Source organism: Oncorhynchus gorbuscha, linkage group LG16 (genome assembly GCF_021184085.1).
Source record: "Oncorhynchus gorbuscha isolate QuinsamMale2020 ecotype Even-year linkage group LG16, OgorEven_v1.0, whole genome shotgun sequence".
Taxonomy (NCBI): domain Eukaryota; kingdom Metazoa; phylum Chordata; class Actinopteri; order Salmoniformes; family Salmonidae; genus Oncorhynchus; species Oncorhynchus gorbuscha.
In genome coordinates this window covers 12,429,880-12,448,356 of record NC_060188.1, presented here as the reverse complement: position 1 = coordinate 12,448,356, position 18,477 = coordinate 12,429,880, and the positions used below count along the sequence as shown (strand labels likewise).

At 44.7% G+C, this 18,477-nt stretch overlaps 3 protein-coding genes across 7 annotated transcripts in view; 1 reads left to right on the top strand and 2 right to left on the bottom strand.

Moving 5' to 3' along the window:
- Window positions 1–562: 562 nt before the first annotated feature.
- On the bottom strand, window positions 563–5,309 carry LOC123999242 (PAT complex subunit CCDC47-like). 2 transcript variants are annotated; one of them, XM_046304795.1, is made up of 12 exons: window positions 5,187–5,309; window positions 3,661–3,962; window positions 3,442–3,534; window positions 3,002–3,298; window positions 2,850–2,915; window positions 2,619–2,720; window positions 2,389–2,499; window positions 2,123–2,208; window positions 1,898–1,956; window positions 1,666–1,775; window positions 1,346–1,513; window positions 563–1,216 (listed from the first exon to the last, which is right to left on the bottom strand). In XM_046304795.1, exons 2-12 carry the CDS (start codon window positions 3,952–3,954, stop codon window positions 1,136–1,138), a joined length of 1,467 nt encoding a protein of 488 aa, XP_046160751.1. In that variant the 5' UTR covers window positions 3,955–3,962; window positions 5,187–5,309; the 3' UTR covers window positions 563–1,135. The 2 variants fall into 2 exon arrangements, with proteins under 2 accessions (XP_046160751.1, XP_046160750.1); XM_046304794.1 differs by lacking the exon at window positions 5,187–5,309 and adding an exon at window positions 4,916–5,123.
- Window positions 5,310–5,452: 143 nt separating this feature from the next.
- On the top strand, window positions 5,453–12,664 carry LOC123999243 (DDB1- and CUL4-associated factor 7-like). Its single transcript, XM_046304797.1, has 7 exons — window positions 5,453–6,446; window positions 8,456–8,614; window positions 8,826–8,937; window positions 9,815–9,933; window positions 10,724–10,933; window positions 11,051–11,168; window positions 11,270–12,664. The coding sequence occupies exons 1-7, from the start codon at window positions 6,309–6,311 to the stop codon at window positions 11,440–11,442; spliced, it is 1,029 nt and encodes a 342-aa protein (XP_046160753.1). The 5' UTR covers window positions 5,453–6,308; the 3' UTR covers window positions 11,443–12,664.
- A 1,570-nt stretch (window positions 12,665–14,234) lies between these two features.
- LOC123999170 (potassium voltage-gated channel subfamily H member 6-like) overlaps window positions 14,235–18,477 on the bottom strand; it is a 41,191-nt gene continuing 36,948 nt past the window's right edge. For 2 of the 4 annotated variants that reach the window (XM_046304663.1, XM_046304665.1), the window contains exons 13-17: window positions 18,246–18,333; window positions 17,830–18,114; window positions 17,517–17,706; window positions 16,782–16,989; window positions 14,235–16,580 (exon numbers count right to left, since the gene is read on the bottom strand). In XM_046304663.1, the coding sequence (XP_046160619.1) occupies window positions 16,299–16,580; window positions 16,782–16,989; window positions 17,517–17,706; window positions 17,830–18,114; window positions 18,246–18,333 (1,053 nt within the window). In that variant the 3' untranslated portion in view covers window positions 14,235–16,298. The remainder of the gene's footprint in view (window positions 16,581–16,781; window positions 16,990–17,516; window positions 17,707–17,829; window positions 18,115–18,245; window positions 18,334–18,477) is intronic. The other 2 variants (XM_046304662.1, XM_046304664.1) reach the window with 2 other exon arrangements.

The window sequence follows — 18,477 nt, the reverse complement described above, 5'->3', positions numbered from 1 at the left end:
CAAGGAACCCTTCCTGGCCAAGATGTAGTATAGTACATTATCAGTTGGCATCATTTGGCATTCAGCTCTCTGCATTGGTAACACATACTGTCCAATGCTGACCATCCTTGTGTCTGGGTGTGATAACTAGCTTTTCTGCTAAAAAATAAACAAGAACAGGCAGGAAGACATAGAAAATAGTGTATGAATTACTGCAGATTTTCTTCATTGACCTTGAAGCATCCCTAATTAAATTGTCCTCAACACGACTTCCTAGGTGGGTTTTTGTTAAACCTTTGTACTAGGTCAGAAAAATGACAATACTTACTCCCCAATAAGAATCAAAATGCTGGCAGAAATGGTGGTTTCCAAAAAAGGCTACTGTACAATATAGGAGACAAGGGAGTTGACATTAAGCCCACCAGGACAGCTTAGTTTGAACTCAGTAGCCTAGACAATCTCTCTGCGGACTCAATCTTTGGGTCAAATTTAGCGCTAGACTTACCGTCCCATTGGTCCATTTACAATCACCTAACCACAAGACACACCTCTACTAAAAAAAGACAGAAATGAGATTGTTCAATAGCTTCCAGTGCATTTTATTGTTTGCTTAGAAATTCACCAGACAGACATAGCTTGTAAGGACTGTCACTTAGATATAAATTAAAATGGGATACTTTGCATCTCGTCTTGTAGCATCCACAGTGTTAACTCAAACAGGTCTCACATGCCTTCATTCCTATTCAAATATGAGCATTTTATTTCCCACCAAGAGGTGCAACCCCCAATCCCTGTCGATTCGATTAATAAGCTCATTGAGCCGACTTGCTTTGAAAAGAGAAATGAAGACCTAGGCAGAAGAAAAAGTCAAAACAGGAAAACTGGCACGGGTCGTCATGGCGACAGACTTGATATGCAAAACTCCTGTCCCTCTCGCTTGTCACTAGCAGCTCACTCACAGCCAAGGAAAACCCCATTCTGATTGGACAAAGTGTTTCCATGAGAACAGAAACAGGGAACCTGCTTGACACACCCATGGAGAAGGGAATGTCTGTGTGAGCCTGTGAGCCAGAACTGGGCGCTGAAGTGAGAGAGATGGATGGAAGCAGTGGAAACCGTCTGAGCTGTGTGATTGAATCCCTGTAGCCGTCTGTCCTCACATGGCTTTGACTTTGATCTGCTTCATCTTCATCTGCTTCTTCTCAATCTTCTTCTGATCACGACGTTGAGCAGCCTCCTGGAAAAGGGGGAAACACCATAGACAGTTAGAGCAAGAGGTACAAAGAAGACCAAGATGAACAGTGTGCTGTGTTCCCATGTGTAATGTTACAGTGTTATTCTGCTGGTGGGCTGTGGTGGAGCTGACCTCCAGGCGGCGCTGTCTCTCAGGATCCTCCTCGCTCATGATCCTCTCCTTCTCAGCCCTCTTCTTCTCCTCCCGTCGGGTCTGAGCAGCCTCCTGGCGCTGATTGTGGGTCTGCTTCAGGAAGTTCTCCTCCACACGGGCACGGTTCTTATCCGCCTTCTGTTTTCCCTGGAGGACAGACACAGGGAGAAAGAGGGGGAGCAAGGAGATGCAGTGATGGATAAAAGGAAGACTGTAGATAAAAAATAAATAAAAAGTCTGTCAATAGGCCAGATTGAGGGTGTACTAGGAGACTAGTGTAATTATCCTGCCATTCTCACCTCTCTGTTGAGGCGGAGCTTCTTGACCTTGTCGATGCTGTAGATGACCATGTTCATCAGGGGTAGCAGAGTGTCCATGTCTTTGGGAGATGTGTTCCCCATGCCAGGCACTACATGCACAAACACAGGAAAACATTTGTTAACATTTCATTCAGTCACAACATATCAAATATGGTGAATCGGCTGCATGCCAAGTGTTGGAAAGCATTTCAAGTGGAGACAATTGGCTCACCATTAAATGTAAACAGCAGCGTCTTCTTGGTCTCAGGCAGTTTTAAGGGCTGTCCATCCCTGAAACACAACAGGGTTGAGAAGGAAGCTTCAGGTAACAGAAACAGCTGTACATCATTTCATAAGAGGCTTTAATACAAGACCAGAGGTAGGGGTGGAGTAAGGACATTGGTGTGATATAGTTAATATGTTGTGGAAAAACTGACTCCCTTGCAGGCACACTTACTCTTGCACAACTTTCGTACCAGAAAATTGGTCAGAGAAATGGATGGACTCGATCTTGTCAGCATGGTTGGTGATATAATGAACCATCTGAAAGACAGTGGAAGGGTGAATGAAAGAAAAACAAGGGGTCTGTCAAATTGTAGCACACTGTACTCTTCAAGTCAAATTCTCCCACTACAAACAATAAGAGACCACTCTGCAATAGCCTAGTGACAAAGTCCCCACTGTAGTGAGTAGGCCACAACGGAGGTCCCCTCCCTTGCTCACCTTGCTGTCCATCACACCATCCGTGACCTCACCCATCTCTGTCAGAATGGCCAGGAGCTCAGGAAGGCCGTACTTTGCCCCTGACTTGGGCTTGTCACTGCAGAACTCACTCTGGGGACAGACACACAAAGACGGGTCAATACATGCACCCACGCAGCCTGAGACTTATAGATGGTTAATAGTGTCTGGAAGGCTGAATGAATGTACAGTGATGTTGGCCCGCCCCTCACCAAGTCCTGCATCTCCTTTTGCATCCGGGCCATGGCCTTTTTGGTGCCCACAGCAAACACAAACGTATCCATGTCCTCATCATTCAAAGTAACTTTAATTTGCTACAAAGAAAAAGAGACAGCAAGTCAGACAACAGAAAAGGTCTACCTTTAGGAAAGTATTTGTAAGCGCTGAGGTGAGTGACAATGTGACTGGTGATGTACATGTATGCAGGCATCATATGTACCCACCACTTGATCACAGACTGGCCTCATCATCCTGGCCAGTACATTCAGCAGGTCCTGCCTCTTCACAAACTGGAACAGACCAGAGAAAACATTGAAACAGCAGCTAGTTCTCACACAAACACTTTATCTCTCTTACTCACACACACTATAAATACCTTAAGCTGGATGAGCATGCCCTCACAACACACTCGACCTGAGCACCACAGGTTGTAGATGTGCTCATTCTCCTGGTTCAGCTTCCCGGTGCTCACTGCATCCTTACTGGTGCCATCGTCACCCACCAAGGCAAAGTTGCTCTCCAGGAGCTCTCGGTGGGAGTTGAACCAGGCTGTGGCCAGACGGCTGTTCTTGTTCTTGCCGATGATGTAGTTCATGATATAGGCCAGCAGGCCCGTCACCATTAGAATTTCCATGTAGTAGCTCTCCCAACTGTTCTGAAGGTGGGCCGGCACCTGGAAAGGGAAGACAGACAGACTCATCACCTTGACAACCACAACATTAAGTATGTTTGATCTTGGCACTCACATTTAAGAGGGATTTTCTTCTTGGTTGTCAGAGTACAGTTTAAGAAATAGGTCTGTAATCAATGGCTTACTGTGTGGATGATCAGAGGGTCTTTAAGGGACTGGCTGGGCTTCTCCATGCCATCAAACTCGTCTGGATCGTACTTGCTGTACATGTCTTGATCCTACAGCAATACAAAAATAAATATCAATTAGTTCTGGCACAAACCAAAAGTACAGTGCATGTGATTGTGTGTCAACTAAGTTGTCCCTGGTCATATGCAAGCTACCAGGCCACAGCAGCCCCTAACCTGTGTATCGGAATCCTCAAAGCCGTCCTCCTGTCCGTCTTCCTCCAGCTCCACTGTGGCCTCATCCTCATCGTCCTCATCAGGCTGAGCAGGGGGGGCCGCACGGGGTGGAGGGGCCGTCTCTGGCTCGGCCGCAGTGTCCTCGCTCACATCCTCAAACTCAGCAAAGTCATTGTCGTCTGCAAAGTCTGCCAGGTCTTCCCCGTCGTCAAAGTCATCGTTGTAGCGTCCCCTGGAGACGGGCAGTGCCAGGAGAAGTAGCAGTGCGGGCAGCAAGAGGTACACACTCCTCATTGTTGAAGCTGTGCCAGCACAGGCCGGAAAATTAGAGGACAGGTGGGAGGGGAAGAGCAGAAGGAAGATAAGGAAGGAAAGGTCAATTCAGGTCAAACCAGGTGGGTTTGGAGGGGACAGAAGGTCAAACCAGCACTAGACAGAATGCCTCAGTCAGTCTCACACAGGCTGGCTGTCACAAAGATGTTTCCAACAAATACCTGCATTACTGTGAGTTGATTTAGTTACATGCCCAGGACAGTAACTTGTTTTTTTTACGACACATATCTATAATTTCATGCCTCTTACATCCACTCCCACTGAAAAGGTCAACATCCAAGAGTGGTAGCTAGGTCTGGACACTGTCAAATGACCTAAATCAAAAAGGTGTCAGTCTGAACGCCATAGAATCTATTCATCAATCGGACTGGACATGGACTGTGGTTATTGGTAATGACCCAGTGACCCTATCATTCACAGGTCATCAATATTCTAAAAATATATGGCTCGCGTTGCTTTCTTTATTGATACATCATTCTAGACACTGTAGTCCGATTATGCTAGTTAACTACCATCTTAACCACAGTTACAAATATCTTGCTTCGCATTCAGGTGAGCTAACTAACGTTAGCTGTCTGCTGCTAGCCAAATCCACTCTCTGACTGCTAGCTAGACTTGGAGTGGCTAGCTGAAATCATAGAACATTTCAGATGGCTAAGATTACAAAGTTCTAGTAAATATGCAACCACAGTTGACAATTTCTGGTTAACTACCTAACGTTAGTCTAGCTAGCGAGATAACTCAGTGATTAGCCAACGTGTCCCATCCCCCCCATTCTAACCGAGCAAGCTAGCTAACGTTACCAACCAAGTTATTGCTACGCTATAGCTAATAAGTGGTTGACAATATAACAATAGCCGGATTTATCAAGTTGAATCAAACTAAAGCAAAACAACACATGTAACGTTTGCTGTATGAATACCTATGGAGGGTTAAAATATGTTCCTATAGAAAACGCTGAGGTCGTCGTTAGCTTAATTGTTCAATACAGTCCCCTTGACAGTAGATTATACCACAGAGTTTCTAAAAACCCAGAGGCGCAACCTCGCGAGACTTCCTGGACCGCTTGCGAAACAGACCAGGCCGGGGTTTGAGAAGTCAAATATTCTTCCTTGTTGATTTTCTCGAAATCTAAAGACACAGCCTAGATTCAAGCCAATGTTGTAAGAAGTTAAATATGTTATTACTCCAACCTTGCGAAAGTGACAAACTGACACTTTTTCATGTTCGTTAAAAACAACGTTATAGCGAAGAAGTGTCTTTGAGTTGACAGTGTGCACATGCGCAGTTCGGCCGAGACGTTACACGTTGACGTTTAGCTAGCCTACCAACGTCGCCATGACACCACCTACAAGTGTGATTAGGGGTTTCTATTGGATCAGTTTATGGTGCTTTCAAGACAACTGGGAACTCGGGGAAAACGAGGTCCAATAATAACACAAATGATCTTCAGGTCAGAAAGTCGGAGCTCTAGAAAGATGCCAGAGTTTCAGAATGAGAATTCCGAGTTGCATGACTGTTCAAAAGTAGTTTCCCAGTTGTATAGAGTTTATCAAATTGACGAATATATATTTTTTTGTGCATTTCACCTCAGGCTAACTCTTTTCCTAACCTGCTGAGTAAATTACCCTAACCTGTTACGAAAAGTTAATTGTGACATAAACTATATCCCTTCCAGGCAAAATCCCTAAACAGAGTCCACCACCCCTGTTACGCTGTTAAAATAGTTTAAAAAAACATCTTTGCATATTTTCAGACTGGTGTGATTGGTATGATGATTTCCACACTTTAATGGGTTGATTGTAGTCTATGAGCTAGCTAGCGTCACACCGCCGACATTTTCTTCGATGGGAGGAGAGTGATCCCCCACCCCTCTTTGTGGTTGCAGCAGCAGCAGTGTTGTTGAAGTCGGAGTCGGGTCAAAGCTAGCAGGGGACTCGATTCGAAAAGCAGGCTCACTTACCCGGTTCATCAAAATCGAGCGAATGGCAAATTCAGACTATTGTCCGTAAGCTAATGTGTGTCTCGAAGCTACATTTAAGCTTTATGGTTGCCTTCGTTGTCCGACAGTAATAGCTATCACGCGGTACAACGCGCAACTAGCTAGCTAATGGCGTTAACTGGGCTGGTGTAGTATCCCATAACTAACGACTGTTTTTGCTAGCTAGCTGTCGTTTGACAGCCTTTGTCCTTTGAACTGTTCAAATCTTAAATTCGGAAAGTCTAACGAGCCGTGGGGTATATTTTGTTCCAAGAAAACAGTTGTTTTGCTTTATATAGGTAAGGATTTGATATACGAGCTCGTTTAATTAGCTATGTCGCTCCACGGTAAGCGAAAAGAGATCTACAAATACGAAGCGCCATGGACGGTGTATGCAATGAACTGGAGCGTTCGTCCCGACAAACGCTTTCGCCTGGCCCTTGGAAGTTTCGTTGAAGAATATAACAATAAGGTGAGTGAGAAGATGAACTGTATATTTTTGTTAACAAAGTCCTTGTGTAGAATCAGAACTAATTAGTTGGGACCACCGTGAATCCCACAATGCTGTGATGTGGGCCACCCAGAACAGATCTTCGTTATAAACAGAACCCAGAACAGATCTTCGCCTCTACGTTATAATAGATCACCCCCAAAGAATGTACATGACCAAAAACTGAATAAAAACAGTATGACGTGTGTTTAAGCTCTGAGTAGTATGTTCCTTATTAAATAGTACAGTCCTGGCCAAAGGTTTTGAGAATGACAAATATTAATTAACACAAAGTTTGCTGCTTCAGTGTCTTTAGATATTTTTGTCAGATGTTACTATGGAATACTGAAGTATAATTACAAGCATTTCATTTCAAGTGTCAAATGATTTTATTGTCAATAACAGGTCAATATTTGCAGTGTTGACCCTTCTAATAATAATAATAATAATAATATATGCCATTTAGCAGACGCTTTTATCCAAAGCGACTTAGTCATGTGTGCATACATTCTACGTATGGGTGGTCCCGGGGATTGAACCCACTACCCTGGCGTTACAAGCACCATGCTCTACCAACTGAGCTACAGAAGGACCACTTCTTTTTCAAGACCTCTGCAATCTGCCCTGGCATGCTGTCAATTAACTTCTGGGCCACATCCTGATTGATGGCAGCATATTCTTGCTTAATCAATGCTTAGAGTTTGTCAGAATTTGTGGGTTTTTGTTTGTCCACCCACCTCTTGAGGATTAACCACACGTTCTCAATGGGATAAAGGTCTGGGGAGTTTCCTGGCCATGGACCCAAAATATCAATGTTTTGTTCCCCGAGCCACTTAGTTATCACTTTTGTCTTATGGCAAGGTGCTCCATCATGCTGGAAAAGGCACTGTTCATCACCAAACTGTTCCTGGATGGTTGGGAGAAGTTGCTCTCGGAGGATGTGTTCATAGCTGTGTTCTTAGGCAAAATGGTGAGTGAGCCCACTCCCTTGGCTGAGAAGCAACCCCACACATGAATGGTCTCAGGATGCTTTACTGTTGGCATGACACATGACGGATGGTAGCGCTCACCTTGTCTTCTCCGGACAAGCTTTTTTCCAGATGTCCCAAAAAATCAGAAAGGGTATTCATCAGAGAAAATGACTTTACCCCAGTACTCAGCAGTCCAACCCCTGTACCTTTTGCAGAATATCAGTCTGTCCCTGGTGTTTTTCCTGGAGAGAAGTGGCGGCTTTGCTGCCCTTCTTGACACCAGGCCATCCTCCAAATGTCTTCGCCTCACTGTGCGTGCAGATGCACTCACACCTGCCTGCTGCCATTCCTGAGCAAGGTCTGTACTGGTGGTGCCCCGATCCCGCAGCTGAATCAACTTTAGGAGACTGTCTTGGCGCTTGCTGGACTTTCTTGGGCGCCCTGAATCCTTCTTAAAAACAATTGAACCGCTCTCCTTGAAGTTCTTGATGATCCAATGGCAGATATAGGTGCATTCTTACTGGCAGCAATATCCTTGCCTGTGAAGCCCTTTTTGTGCAAAGCATTAATGAAGGCATGTGTTTCCTTGCAGGTAAGCATGGTTGACAGAGGAAGAACAATGATTCCAAGCACCACCCTCCTTTTGAAGCTTCCAGTCTGTTATTCAAACTCAGTCAGCATGACAGAGGGATCTCCAGCCTTGTCCTCGTCAACACTCGCACCTGTGTTAACGAGAGGATCACTGACATCATGTCAGCTGGTCCTTTTGTGGCAGGGCTGAATTGCAGTGGAAATGTTTTTTGGGGATTCAGTTCATTTATATGGCAAAGAGGGACTTTGCAATTAATTGCAATTCATCTGATCACTCATCATAACATTCTGGAGTATAAGCAAATTGCCATTATACAAACTGAGGCAGCAGACTTTGCGAAAATTAAATATTTGTGTCATTCTCAAAACTTTTGGCCACGACTGTATATCGAGCTGTTTCTGATTTTAATTATTGTTGTTTCTCTTCAGGTGCAGATTGTGGGTCTGGAGGAGGAGAGTTCAGAGTTCATCTGCAGGAACACCTTTGACCACCCCTACCCCACCACCAAGATCATGTGGATCCCGGACAGCAAGGGTGTTTACCCAGACCTGCTTGCCACTAGCGGGGACTACCTGCGCATCTGGAGGGTATGCATGCACCCACAGCCTCCTTGATACTAAATCATTCGTAAACATAATAGATGTCATGTTATGCGCTCCTTGGCCTGCACCCTCTTCTAACTATTGTGTCCCTCTTGCAGCATCTGAAATTGCACTCTAGCTCAGTTACTTGCCCTGGAGGGACTCTTTTCTACGTAGTTGTATAGCATCTCATGGCTTGTTAACTCTTACCCCTTAGGTCAGTGAAACAGAGACGCGTTTGGAATGCTTGCTGAATAACAACAAGAACTCTGACTTCTGTGCCCCACTCACCTCGTTTGACTGGAATGAAGTGGATCCTAATCTACTGGGTAAGAGATGGTGCATATGCATATAGTAGAGCTGGGACTATAAACCGAAAATGATTGACACAGACCAAATATCATGGACATTTTGCTGATCTCGTTCATTACAGCAAAGGTGTCCTAGTAGAGAAATGTGAAGTTCCAAATGAAATAAGTTTGCTAATATGGGTGATTGTTAATAAAACATTCAAAGTAGTAGATTTAAGAGTAATATAAAAAAATAACTGTGGTGCACATTAATGTTATAAACTTGTCGTTCAAGTTATCCTGATAATTTATTCCATTGATTGTGACATGGATGTTTGTCCATATTGCCCAGCTCTGGCATATAGTCTATTGGTTTGCTGTCAGTGTCTACAGCATGTGTGTCAGAGTAAGTAGCATATAACAGTTTAAATACAATCTCAAATAGCTGCCTGTCACTTTTAAAATCTGGGCATCGTCACATATTTCATCAAATAAATGCTGGGTCTAAATGAATTGTTTACAACTGTTACCATGGACACAGCTCTGATATTCCCAGAGTCGTGCATTACATTTTTTTATTGTCAATGTTGCAAGCCATGGCGCCACCAAAAATAACACAGCATCAAATGAATGGTGCTAAAGCGTGAAATGGGGTGGTGTGATAGGCAGTCTTTGCAGGTCTGATCTGCTATGCATTTGTTATTATAATGTTTATACATGTCAAACTGGTAGTCTTTTCAACATTCTATTGAGCTGTGGCATAATGGAAATAGATGCCTGGGTATAGAATAAGCATGTCTCAAATGAGTGCTGGTTGTGTAGAGTGATTAATGCAAATAAACGTTGACGTTTTACAGTATGTCTTGTTTGGTGAGTGTCAGTGTTTTTAATCTGGGTTCTGATCTGTCCATTACAGGCACCTCCAGCATTGACACCACCTGTACTATCTGGGGGTTGGAGACTGGCCAAGTGCTGGGCAGAGTCAACCTCGTATCCGGCCACGTCAAGACCCAGCTCATTGCTCATGATAAAGAGGTGTGTGAGGGCTGAGGGGGAATATAAGCCTTGCCTTGAAGTTTAGTTTGCTTGTATGAATGATTAAGTAAAGGCTAGTTTCCGTGAGCAGGGGCTAGAACCTGTTCAGGGAGCAGAATCGAAAACCGGAGAATGACATTTTTTTGAGGAACGGAATTGAAAAAGAAACTATTCTCTAGTGTTCCGTAACAGAATCCTTCATTCCACATCTTGAGAACAGATTAATGTTATTTTTTTGTTCAAAAAATATTCTTAATGTCTAATATTTAATGATGTAATTCAGTGAAGTTACGACTCTAAAGGTATTCTAGTAATGGCCTAAACACATCCCAATTCACATGATGTTTAGCGCTTCAAACCAAGCCCCCTCCATGTCCACCCCTCTCTCTCTCCCCACCCATGAAATTGTCTTATCCTGCGCCTGCACTTAAATGGCCAATTAAACATGTAAACAAATAGCTTGCACATACACCGCAAGCTGCTCCATCCAAACTAATTTAGGAAGCAAATTAATGAGCTAAATGTGAATACGGTTTAATTTACAGCCTAAACATTTGCCCAAAAGGAGCAATATGAACCATTATTTTTGGGGGGTTCCAACCAGTTCAGAATTGTATTATGCTGGTCAGATCACTGGAACAAAACAAATAGGGGTTCTGTTCAGAACAGAACAATTTGAAAATTATTTTGGTTCCAACACCTGGTCCTGAGGTCATGAAGTCTGAATCTGTGCCTGTGGGTACATCAGTGTAATAACTCTGTATGTTGGTGGTGTTCTCTGTGGCTGTAGGTGTATGACATCGCGTTCAGCCGCGCAGGCGGTGGTCGGGACATGTTTGCGTCGGTCGGAGCGGACGGCTCAGTACGCATGTTTGACCTGCGGCACCTAGAACACAGCACCATCATCTATGAAGATCCCCAGCACCACCCCCTACTGCGCCTCTGCTGGAACAAACAGGACCCCAACTACTTGGCCACCATGGCTATGGATGGCATGGAGGTCAGTCTATTTCTGTGTTATTCCTCTTTCAGTTTGGTATTGTCCATTCTCTCTTTGTTGCTCCCTCTCCTTATCCCTATCTAATGTATTATATCTCTCCTGTGCTGTGTGTCTCAGGTTGTGATTCTGGATGTGCGTGTTCCCTGCACGCCGGTGGCCCGCCTCAACAACCACCGGGCCTGTGTCAACGGCATCGCCTGGGCTCCCCACTCCTCCTGTCACATCTGCACTGCAGGTAAGGCACAAACAGCTTCTTCACCAGTTCACCTTTCCTCAGACCCCATTCTAAGTCTTCTCACCTTCTCCCTTCAGCGTACTAATAATGTCTTTCCTCAGCCGACGACCACCAGGCGCTGATATGGGACATCCAGCAGATGCCCAGGGCCATCGAGGACCCTATTCTGGCCTACACAGCCGAGGGGGAGATCAACAACGTCCAGTGGGCCTCCACCCAGCCTGACTGGATCGCCATCGGCTACAACAACTGCCTAGAGATCCTGCGGGTCTAAAGCCAACCTTCACTTCAGGTGTGGATGTGAAGGGGTGGAGGATGAGGACAATGTGTGGATTCAGAACTTGGACATGTTTTTTTGAGTGGAAGTAAATCTTGCAGGACTGCCTCAAACCACTACTCTGTCCTGGCTGATTGATGTACGTATGGGAGGCGGTGAGAACTTTGTCCCACTCCGCAATGTCCTGGTTTACTCTGTTTTTGATAGAACTAATCCCTGTGTCAAAAGGAGTATGTTGTTGTCTTTATTTATTGTTTTGGTAATCATCAGTGTCTGTACAGCGCCAAAATGCATCAGTGGGTTCAACAATTCTAGATGGTCAATTCATTATGGAATGAAACAGTGCAGTTCCAACTGAAGACTGCCTCGAGTGTGTTTAACCTGTTTTAGCCAGCAATATGACATAACAACATATTTAGGATCAGGAAACTCACTGTCAGAAAATGTCATTTAGGGTCATCTGGGTGTCTTTCTGAACTGGTTTGAATCCAGTTGTAGACTTCTGAATTTGAAACCATAAGGCTAATTTTAAGGCCTCAATTATTTTAAGTCTTTTTTTACATGGTTTGCTGGTACCAGATCACTTCCATTATTATACTGTGATAATCGGACATATCGTGAAGTGACTGAAGTGTTATGGTTCAATACCACAGGAAGTTGGTGGCCCTTTACTTGGGGAGAACAGGCTCGTTCTAACGACTGGAGTGGTATCAAATACATATAACACAAGGTTTCCATGTGTTTGATGCCATTCCATTTGCTTCGTTCCAGCCATTATTGTGAGCTGTCCTCCCCTCAGCAGCCTCCTGTGTTCAACACACAGTTGCATGTCTCAGTTTGGATACTTTGCCATCAGCCCCTTTGGAATAGACCAGAACCTACCAAAAACAAGCTTCATAATGTTTTCTTCATTTTGAGTAGAGTTGCTTGGAACAACTGCAGTTCCTATTCAAGACTGTGTGAAACAAATACGTTTACTTAGCCTAGTACTGAAGGAGAGGGAAACCTTTTTCTCATCTCGCTCTCCCTATCTTTTTATTGTTCTTTGTACTCGAAGGTCAACCCCCCTTTTTGCATGTTTGTACAAGGGGAAATGTACATTCTTATAAATATATGAACCAAGATATTGATAAGGCAAATCTACATGTAGTAGCTTTTTTTCATAAAAGTTTGTATTACCAAATTTGCTCTAACTAATAAATATTCCTTCATGTGTTTATGTAATTGTCAGTGTTATTTGCATCACTGAATACACACTGATAGGTCAGGATGTCAGGGTTTAATTAGGTGGGCATAACGTCACTTCAATGTGCAGATGGCAATGTATTGCAGTGAGCAGGAATAGTTCTGTCAGCTCCTAACATCACATTTCTAATAATAATAATATATGCCATTTAGCAGACGCTTTTATCCAAAGCGACTTACAGTCATGTGTGCATACATTCTACGTATGGGTGGTCCCGGGGATCAAACCCACTACCCTGGCGTTACAAGCGCCATGCTCTACCAACTGAGCTACAGAAGGCAGTGTTCTTAAAGGTCCAATACAGCTATCTTGATCTCAACATTAAATCATTTCTGGGTAACAGTTAAGTACCTTAGTGATTATTTTCAGTTAAAATGGTCAAAAAGAGACATTTCTGTTATGTAGGGGAAAACTGAAAACTGTCCGGTTGGCATTTATTGTCATGAATGTTGCACTTGAGGCAGTTCTACAGAGTTGTCACTAGCTGCTGACAGCCACTTAGTCATGTCTCATTTTAAACCTAATCTTAACCACACTGCTAACCCTAATGCCTAACCTTAAACTAAGACCAAAAAGCTAATTTAGTTTAAAATTATTTTTTTTACAATATAACCAATTTTGACTTTGCAACTGGTCCATTTAGCAGAAATAGCTCAGTTCTGCCTCCAGGGCAAGATTCATAACAATAAATGTCAACCTGCTGAAAACTAGCCATTATTGGCAGAGAAGTTGGGAACTCTCTTATTGGACAATTAACTAATTTACTCCCTGGTGATGTCACCAGGCAGGCCAAAACTCCATCCCACCAACATTTCTCACTCATAATTTTCACAATTTTAGTATTTGTGTATTCAGCTATTTCAGCTACACCCGTTACTGACAGGAGTATAAGATCTAGCAGACAACCATGCGATCTCCATAGACAAACATTGGCAGTAAAATGGCCTTACTAAAGAGCTCAGTTAGTCAGATTTCTGCCCTGCTAGAGCTACCCCGGTCAATTGTAATGCTGTTATTGTGAAGTGGAAACGTCTAGTAGCAACAACGGCTCCCCAAGCTCAAAGAACGAAACCGCAGAGTGGTGAAAATCATCTGTCCTCTGTTGCAACACTCCCTACCGAGTTCCAACCTGCCTCGGGAAGCAACGTCAGCACAATAACTGTTCGTCGGGAGCTTCATGAAATAGGTATCTGTGGCCCGAGCAGCCGCACACAAGCCTAAGATCATCATGCTCAATGCCAAGCGCCGGCAAGAGTGATGTAAAGCTCGCTGCCATTGGACTCTGAAGCAGTAGAAACGCGTCAGTCCGATGGACAAATCTGGGTTTGGTGGATGCCAGGAGAACGCTACCTGCCCTAATGCATAGTGCCAACTGTAAAGTTTGGTGGAGGAGGAATAATGGTCTGGGGCTGTTTTTCATGGTTCGGGCTAAGCCCCTTAGTTCCAGTAAAGGGAAATCTGAACTCTACAGCATACAATGACATTCAAGAAGATTATGTGTTTACAACATTGTGGCAACAGTTTGGGGAAGGTCCTTTCCTGTTTGAGCATGACAATGCCAACATGCATAAAGCGAGGTCCATACAGAAATGGTTTGTCGAGATCATGTGGAAGAAGAATTTGACTAGCCTACACAGAGCCCTGACCTCAACCCCATCAAACATCTTTGGGATGAACTGGGCCTTTAACATTTAAGTCATTTAGCAGACGCTCTTACTGAATGAATCCCTTGTTTTAAAATATGGTTTATAAATTGATGTCTTTGAATTCCACAAAAGTAAGCCCAACTGAAGAATAGTAAATGGTGAAAACCACAAGTCCAAGCCCTCAACCAAAAATAAACAACTTGTCAGTAGTTGAAGTTTCTGTATTATTTATGATAAATAATCTTTAATCTAAAAAAGATTCATAAGAATTATGATTTTGTGCTTCAAGAAACCTTTACAGAACAATAAAGGCTTAAAAAACAGAGTTACATTCTCCTGAAACTTTCAAAAACATTTGACACTGGGATTTTGGGAAAATGACACCAGTGACATCACTTGATTGGCAAATTCCATCCACATCACTTCTTCCCAGGTGGGCATCAAACATCCACTAACTTTGGCACCTTGAGTCATTACACACATTTGGGCCAGGATTCAATCTGATTGCAGATTTGGACAATGCACCACTTGAACGTAATCTCCGATTGAGCCGATATATACAGCGTTTACTTTTCATGTGGTCTCTTCAAAAGCGGGAACATTGTCTTGTAGAATCAGATTGAATCCCGGCCTTCCAAAAGGGTGATGTTAAACATGTGACCATGTCACTTACTCAAACATAGTCAACAAACACTGCGCGTGCGCGCACACACACACACACACACACACACACACACACACACACACACACACACACACACACACACACACACACACACACACACACACACACACACACACACACACACACACACACACACCTGAAAAAGAGATGATGCATCCTTGGTGTAACAACAGTCCTGTGAAACAGAACAGATATATAGACGTACACAAACATGATGACCCAAGCAAAGCAGTAATGGCTGTATAAATGAAAGGTGTTTATAATGCTTCACAAGTGCGACATAACTACAGCATAAAAGAGATGAGAAAACTGTCTGCTTTTTTCCCATGTCAATTATCTGTTCTCATGACCCCTGACAATGTTGACTCAATGAGACATGTCACTTCATGTTAACAAATATTGCTTTCCATTAAGTCATATGATTGGTAGAACATGAGAGTAGAATTAGTGTATTCAAAATGGCCACTTTTACAATAGTCATTCCTACCATACAGACATAAACAGTATTTAGATGGCATTTATACCATCTCTTTATATCATCTGTTGATAATATGTTACACCAACATAGCAATAGTGTGAAAGGAATACGTGTGCATCATAACTATTAGATTTCCAGATTGACGGTAAGATCCTCATGATACTATAAAAATACATTTCAGTTCAACTTATAAACAGCACTGAGCCTGAATGTGCAGTTCCTCTACAGTGTAAACATACAGTACACACAGTTATATGTATTTTTGGCCAAATTCTTATCTCCCAACAAAAAGGACCATCACTTAACAAAAAGAAAAGGAGAGAGGAATGACAATACTACAGCTTTGAGATCCAGGGAAAAGGAGGCTTGGGGTTATTGTTAGTGTCCATGTGACGTGTGTGTACGTGTGCTTCTAGTCAGCCCAGTTTCATATCAGTTCTCCATAGACAGTGCCAGGCCCCCAGGCTTTGTGGGGTCTGGGTTGCAGAAATCCTAAACCCCCTCTCAATAATGCCCTAGACCCTGATAGAGAGGAGAGGTTGTTTGTCACACAGGACCAGAGGTGCCTCAGCCCCGGGCACTGTGAGTCAGTGAGAGGGGGCCCTCCATAGAACCTCCTCTCAGCTACGTGGAAGGCAACCCACGTGGATCAGCAGCATGTTACAGGTTAGGGGGTTGGGTGGGGATTGGAGAGGAGGAATGAGAGGAGGGGACAATTAGAGAAGTGTCCTCCTGTGGTGGTGCAGGGGGTGCTAGGAGTGAGGGATGATCAGGTTAAAGGTTAAAGGTCAGAGGGTTTTAGCTGCCTGGCAGGATGGGGTCAGAAACGTGCCTCTGAATCTCCTGCCCCTCTGTGGAGGTCTCCAGGTTGTCAGGGAGGGAGGGGAAACGCAGGCTGCCACACAGCAGTCCAGAGGGCCCCAGGGTTTGGCAGGAGACATGGGGGGGGCTGAGGCCCATGGAGGACCCTGGAAGGGGCTCTGTCTCAGGGGACATGGACATGGTGTCATCAGAGGCCACCGTGAGGTGGATTCCACTGAACAGGGAGTCCTTGGACTTGTGCTTGTCTGAGTCCGGGCTCTGCAAAGAAAGAAACAGGGGTAGAGAGGTGAAGCACAAAAGCGATTCAGTAACTCAGTATACTGTACAAGCTCTAATACCAATACCTCACTCTCACTCATTTTATCAGCCCACTGTTTCACAATATCATATAGCTCTTCGAGGACAGAGCATTGTAGCAAGCAAAAACTGATATATATTGTACACCATACCACTACCCACCTGCATTGGCAAAAGAATGCTGTCAATCTTGATTGGGGGCATGGAGGGGACAGTGTGGATGATGGGGGCTGCTGTGCTGTACAGGGTGGTGGGGTGAGCAGGGTGAGAGCTGGGCAACACAGTGCTGTAGGCCGGGGGCACTGGGGTTATCTGCCTTTGGAGCAGCTGCAGGATCACGTGGATGTCTGCAGTCATCCGAGTCTCCAGTCTGGGCAGGGCCAAGGATGGAGGCAGGGTGGGAGAGGAAAGACCATAGATGAATAAAGTCAATCATTTCTTGGTCTTCCTCCATTATTTATTTTGGCTTCTTCTCCAATGATTATCTTCCTTTACCTGTCTGTAAATCCTCTCCTCTCCTCTCCTCTCCTCTCCTCTCCTCTCCTCTCCTCTCCTCTCCTCTCCTCTCCTCTCCTCTCCTCTCCTCTCCTCTCCTCTCCTCTCCTCTCCTCTCCTCTCCTCTCCTCTCCTCTCCTCTCCTCTCCTCTCCTCTCCTCTCCTCTCCTCTCCTCTCCTCTCCTCTCCTCTCCTCTCCTCTCCTCTCCTCACAGTTCCTTTCTAAAGATCCCCTTAGCTGTGCCCTTGTCACTTTTCCTCTCCTTTCCTGTCATCCCTTTCCCCTCCCCTCCTCTCCTTGCCTGTCATCCCTTTTCCCCTCCTCTCCTTTCCTGTTATCCCTTTTCCCCTCCTCTTCTCTCCTCTCCTCACTTTTCCTCTCTTCTCTCATCTCCTCTATACCTGTGGAGCTGGGACTGTAGCAGCTCCACTCTGGACTCCAGTTCACTGGGCCTGTCCTCTGCACAGGGAGGAGAGTGGTAGGTGCCCCTGACTGAGGAGCAGCGCCACTGGGGATCTGACAACTGACTGGTCCTCCGGTCAGGCCAATACCCATATACCCCTGGGCCTGGCATGTTGATGGGGGCTGCAGCTGGGATGTAGAGAAAGAGCAGAGATTCCTGTGGGAATGCTTTGATGCAGGTTATAACATAGTACAGTCCACTGATCTTAGTTAATTCATGCGTAATACTGAGATATCTCAGTCTCTCTTTACCTGTGTATTGGTGACTTCCTCGGTCCAGGGGCGGCCCCATGCCTGCTGAGGGTCCACTGGGAGGCAGCAGGCTGACCACAGCAGGGGGGTAGTCATCGGTGTCGGCCACAGAGGGGTACAGCTCTGCTTTGCTATGTCCCAGGGGCTTCATCTCATCGTCACTGGACTGGGAGCAGGCGCTGGCGCTGCTACACATGCCCTCCCAGTGGGAGCTTGTGTCCGGGCCGCTGTGGTTCCCCAAAGGACACGACTGGTCTGGAAATGAGTCCTCACGGTCCATGCCATCTACACACAACCAGGACAGGTACAATGTTCACCACAGCTTTAGACATATCATTGATAGTAACACTACTTTAACTTTTAACAATGTATAAGTAACCCATGAGGACATAATGAGCAGAACCACACACACTCACCAGGCCGGTTTCTCGTGCGTCGTGGACGCGGCCGTCGGTATCCACATTCAGAATCCTCACTGGGAGGTGCCTGGTTCATTCTATCTACCTAATACACATCAGCTTCAGTAACTCAACAAAAAACAACTCACACTTTACAACACATTACACACACATCATCAATCATCAGATTTATACACACTAAATATTCAAGAAGTAATGCTTTTGCATTAGTCTGCCTGACTAAAACTCA

Coding starts and splice junctions, on each gene's coding strand:
- LOC123999242 (XM_046304795.1), bottom strand. CDS start 3,954: ATGAGGAGTGTGTACCTCTTGCTGCCCGCACTGCTACTTCTCCTGGCA. Junction 2,500..2,618: donor AAAAGGAGATGCAGGACTTG/GTGAGGGGCGGG, acceptor GTCTGTCCCCAG/AGTGAGTTCTGCAGTGACAA. Junction 1,217..1,345: donor AGAGACAGCGCCGCCTGGAG/GTCAGCTCCACC, acceptor CCCCTTTTCCAG/GAGGCTGCTCAACGTCGTGA.
- LOC123999243 (XM_046304797.1), top strand. CDS start 6,309: ATGTCGCTCCACGGTAAGCGAAAAGAGATCTACAAATACGAAGCGCCA. Junction 8,615..8,825: donor ACTACCTGCGCATCTGGAGG/GTATGCATGCAC, acceptor CTTACCCCTTAG/GTCAGTGAAACAGAGACGCG. Junction 11,169..11,269: donor CTGTCACATCTGCACTGCAG/GTAAGGCACAAA, acceptor GTCTTTCCTCAG/CCGACGACCACCAGGCGCTG.